Source organism: Chinchilla lanigera, unplaced genomic scaffold, assembly GCF_000276665.1.
Source record: "Chinchilla lanigera isolate Chin_1 unplaced genomic scaffold, ChiLan1.0 scaffold00083, whole genome shotgun sequence".
In the NCBI taxonomy this organism is placed as follows: Eukaryota; Metazoa; Chordata; class Mammalia; order Rodentia; family Chinchillidae; genus Chinchilla; species Chinchilla lanigera.
In genome coordinates, this window is record NW_004955484.1 from 2,074,543 (window position 1) to 2,079,536 (window position 4,994).

Genomic DNA, 4,994 nt, shown 5'->3' on the forward strand with positions numbered 1-4,994 from the left:
TCCACATAGTAGAATTTTAAGTGTGTTATTTTCATGATTTTGTTAACCTTGACTTTCTTCTTCCTAACATCCTTGAATTTTGAACCAGGTGCTGCAATCGCTGGAGTTTACCGCGCAGCAGGGAAGCAGATGATCCCGTTTGAAGCCCTCACTTTGGGCACGGGACAGACGTTCTGTGTGGTGGTGGTCTCCTTCTTGCGGATTTTAGCGACTTTATAGCATACACGTCTGTGCTGTGGAATGGAACCTACATTTATAGAACCCTCGAAAAGAAGATATTGTAGGACATAGTGTTTTCTTATTCTTCAAATGGAAGCTGCCTGGAAGAAGAGGAGTGTGACCATCTCAGCCCCTTCTCCAGTTTGAAGCTCCCGGCCTTGGAGATCTCTGCAGACTCCAGTCCCTCTCAGCCGCAACCGAACAAGTTTCTGTGGCTTTCTCTTCTGCAGATCTTTCATGTCAGAAGTCTCCACACACACCTTTGACCAAGCCAAGCTGATGCCCCGCTGCACTGGAATTTGCCATACTTTGTGAGAAAACGTAATGTCTCATATTTCAGAAACTGCAGAGAATATTGGTTGATTTCAAGTGAGCAAAGTGTACTGTACTACAACTCTAGTTAATCTGATCTTGATTAAAATTCGGCAGATTCTCCTTTGGCTACATCCTGATGACAGCACAACCAACTAAGAAAACCAGGCAGGTTTTGGTTGAGTGTAGCTTTGAGAGCAGATTTGGTGAAATAGACAAGGAGAAAGAAGTGAAATAGAATTCAAGTAGGGCCTTGCGGCCACTGCTAAAAAAAAAGTAGGTAACTACTAAGAACAGGACATCTTACGGTAACTGTCTTCACCTCTGATTATTCAATAGATTATTAAGAGACATGAATTTGTCGTTTTGTTATTTTTTTTAAAATTTGTTGTTTTGTACATTTGATCAAAATAAACTAGCTGAGCCTTTCTTTCCCTTTTTTCTTTTTTTTAAGGGATAGGGTCTTATTATGTTGCCAGTGTGACCCCAGCTCCTGGGCTCAAGTCATCCTTTTTGCCTCAGCCTCCTAAGTAGCACACAACATCACCCATGGTTGAATGTTTAAAGTTATTGTTAAAGAATTTCCATGTGAGGTTGGGGATGTAGCTCAGTGGTAGAACGCTTGCTTAGCATGCTTAAGGCCCAAGCACCACAAAAATAAAAAGAATTTCCACACCATCTTTTGCTATTATTTTAAATTCTATTTATTTGGCTTCGTTAGAAATGTACATACCCTGTTTGGTAGTTTGATTTGGAATTTGTAAGCTACATTGATTAGGATACTCTGGATATTGAACACAAATAAGAGACTTCAAGTGTTCTGTTAATGGTTTTTCTTAGTAACTATTTTTTTAGCTGGCTCCTGAGAAATTGTAGAAGTGCAGCTGAAACTGGAGTTAGTGGCCGTTGGTTTCTCGGTGCGTTTATCTCGCGGTAGTTCAGCACACTTTTGCAGTATTTGAGCGTCAACTTCCAGAAAGTGCCTAAAACTTCATTTTCAGCGATGGCCCTACTCTGCCCTTTACATTTTTATTCAAGAGAATTTATATCGTTAAAGAGAGTTAAATATGAATGGTTTTTTAAAACTCAGTTTTTATCTATTTTAATTCTTGTCCTGCTGCTTAACTCTCTTTTTCATTGGAAGGCCTGAAAACTGTGACCTTCAACGGGGAAAAGATTGCAAAAATGAAGTAACGATGTTTGCCACCTAAACTTTTGCATGTAGAATACAATCAATGTTGTTGCTGTCTGTTAATTAACTCTAGTAATTAGCTTCTGGTGAGTAATGTTTTTAAAGAAGTTTTTCATTATGAGATGAATAAGGTTGTATATATATATGAATATATTCCACTTATCCAATATGCATTCTGGATTCTAATGAAAAGTAGCCAGGAAAACCAATTTGCCAGGGAAAGTTGCCAAGAAAATTATAGAGAAATAAATATAGAGAAAAATTACAAAGAGATCAGCAAAATTAATTGGACATTTCCCCCTAACAGTTGGTCCACTGATCATAATTACACTGATATCTGACTAGGTACAAAATTATAAGTGCAGCTAAATGTCCTTTTACATTCCCCAAGAGGCTGTCTTTCTTCCAACAAAAAAATGAAAGATTCTAGTTCTCAGCTGAAAGAGCTGTGATTGCAGAAAGTATACTCCTTCAGTTTAAGATGTAGAGTATTACATCTTTTATTATGGGAAATGATTTTGATCTCCTCACCTAAAACATTATTTTGGATATTATCTCACAAGCCAAAGATGGGGCCGTAGTTGGTGGGTCCCACCTCCCTCAATGTTTTTGAATATGTTGATGATCCATGATAAAAATGTAAGGTTATTTTTTTTTTAGGTTATTTTTATTTTAAGCCAGGAGACAGAAATTTACGAATTTTTGAAGGTTGAAAAAGTTTATGCATTTTGTTTCTGTCTGTCTGGTGTTTGATACATTTTGGCTATCTACTCTTATTAAAACTTCAAATATAGGGCCGGGATATGGCTCAGTGGCATAAGTGCCTGCCTGGCAAGCACAAAGTCCTGAGTTCGATTCCTGGCACCAAAAAAAAAAACTTCAAATATAAAATGTACCTTTGAGTTATTGAACGTTTCATCCATCCCAGTCTGTGAAGTATCCTCTTGTGAATAAATGTGTATGGACTCTGTGGGTTGAGCTGTGTAGCTTGAATGTTTTCAGGGAGAAAGTTGGAATGATAACCAGAGGATGTGTTCTGCTTTGGTTTTCTGCCTCTTCTCTCTTTGCCCCTGCTCTTTACTTGCTTGTTTTCTTCCTTTCTTTGTCTCAAATACTGAGTTATTTGTAGGTGGTTGGTCAGATGGGGGAGTAATAGCACTTGGGTTTAACATTTTATCTTACAGTTTTTTTGAGATTTTTTTAAAAGAGACATGCAACTACCACGCCTGCCTATGGTTCTTCCACCTGCCCTTTCCCTTCCCCTGCCCGCTTCCCTCTCTGCCTCCCTCCCTTCTTCACACAGGGACAGGAGGCAGCCTCCAACCATGAAAGCTGATTTCTTGATTCTCTCGTAGGATTTGGGGGTAAAAGCATTTTGTGAAAACTTCATTTCAGATACAGCAGCATAATGCATAGTACATGAGAAAGATGTCTCTCTCTGTGCTATTGTTTTTTTGCAGCAAGAAACATGAAATGTTTAAAGCAGTGAGGAAACAGTTCGTGCAAGTAATTAACTTTAAATCCTCCATGCTGTCTGTTAAGTTTTTAAAATGCCCTTCGTGGCTGTGCTTACTGCTCTGATTCGAGTCATATTCTCGGTCCCCGGCAGCACTGCCACCACCCCCGGGGCCACCTCCCGAGTGTGAAGCCTGGCGAGCTCAGCTGTGCACGTGCAGAAAGTCTTCCTAGGAATTTGCATTTCTTTTTCATGCACTCTGTAAGGCTGGTTGTGACCAAAATCAGCTGTTTTTGTATTACGTTATTTTGCTAACTGCTGCAGTCAAAATGATCAAATCTTTGTACAATAGAAAAGTATTTAAATTTTATTTTTCTACTGACATTTCTAATTCTATTGTAAATGTTTAACAATAAAGAATTACTTAAAACTGTGAGTTGGACTTGCGTTTCTTTTTCAGTGGCCAATAAGGTTTAATCTTTTGTAATAAAGCTTTTTAAATAACTACGTAATCTGTATGTTTAGCTGTATTTCTTTTTGGGTGGGGCGGTCTTTTTGAGGCAGAGTCTCACTATGCAGTTCAGGCTGGCTTTGAGCTCACTTTGTAGCACAGGCTGGCCTCGAATTTGCAACGATCCTCCTGCCTCAGCCACCCAAGTGCCGAGATTACAGGTGCACACCACCACGCCGGGCTTATATTTCTTTAATGTTCAACTTTTTGCTGATATATAGGAAAATTGTTGTTCAAATGATGTAAATTATACTTTTGTTGTTTTTTGTTTTTATTTTTTGAGATAGGCTCTTGCCGTGTAGCCCAGGCTTGCCTTGAACTCACTTTGTAGTTCAGGCTGGTCTTGAACTCACTATGTAGCCCAGAGTGGCTTCAAATTTGCTGCGATCCTACTATGGTGAAATAAAAGGTTTGTGGCACTAGGCCCAGCTTCCAAAGAAGTGTTTTATGATTCTACATTGATGGCTGAATACTAATAATAGTGTGTAAAAATTTTTGTTATTTCAGTAGTAAGTCCACCTACGTGATCCCTTTGTACTCTGCCATTTTCAGCAAATTAGTTTAATTTGGGTAGTTTACCTCATGATAAAAAAATGGCTGCCACATGGCACATGCCTGTAATCCCAGCATTCGGGAGGCTGAGGCAGGAGGATTGTTGTGAGTTTGAGACCAGCTTGGGCTACAAAGTGAGCTCAGGGCCAGGCTGAACTGCATAGTGAGACCCTACCTCAAAAAGACTAAATAAATAAATAAATAAAAAGCTGCCATGGTTCCTGGTATTGCTTCATAGAGTGTTTGGCAGGGGACAACAGGCTGTTCATTTTTTTTTAAATTAAAGTCTAACACAGTAAAGCACACAAACATACAGCTTATTGTGTACATTTAGACACTACCACTCCTGTCAAGAAGTTTCTAGCATCCCCAGTAGGATGAAGAGCAGAGTACATAGAATTCAGCCAGAAGCCCCCAAGAGTGTACCCAAGACAGCATAGTAGGAACTTTCAGTTTCCATAAAGGGGAAAATCGAAGATCAGAAGTGGAAAGCAGGCCTGGGGATATAGCTCAACAGCACAGCGCCTGCCTGGCAAGCGCAAGGTCCTGAGTTCAATTCCCGGTACCCAAATGAAGAACAATGCAAAGCAGATGAGGAGCAGGAAGATCCCCTAAATAACAGCCAAGGCAGAGGTAGAGCCAGGACTCTTACAGGGAGTGGGTTAGTCCTGTCAGCCCGGGGAGCCCTGACTCAAGGGACCAATTGTTGTTTGGTCCCAGACTGTTTCTGTTTTGTGGAATTATGAGCTCAG

General features: G+C 39.9%; 1 protein-coding gene across 2 annotated transcripts in view; it reads left to right on the forward strand.

Annotated features, from left to right (window-relative positions):
* The window catches only part of Tmem170a (transmembrane protein 170A), a 20,224-nt gene extending 16,609 nt beyond the window's left edge, over positions 1 to 3,615 (forward strand). For both annotated transcript variants that reach the window (XM_005403446.2, XM_005403447.2), the window contains exon 3: positions 89 to 3,615. In XM_005403446.2, coding sequence (XP_005403503.1) covers positions 89 to 219 — 131 coding nt within the window. In that variant the 3' untranslated portion in view covers positions 220 to 3,615. The remainder of the gene's footprint in view (positions 1 to 88) is intronic.
* Positions 3,616 to 4,994: the final 1,379 nt, after the last annotated feature.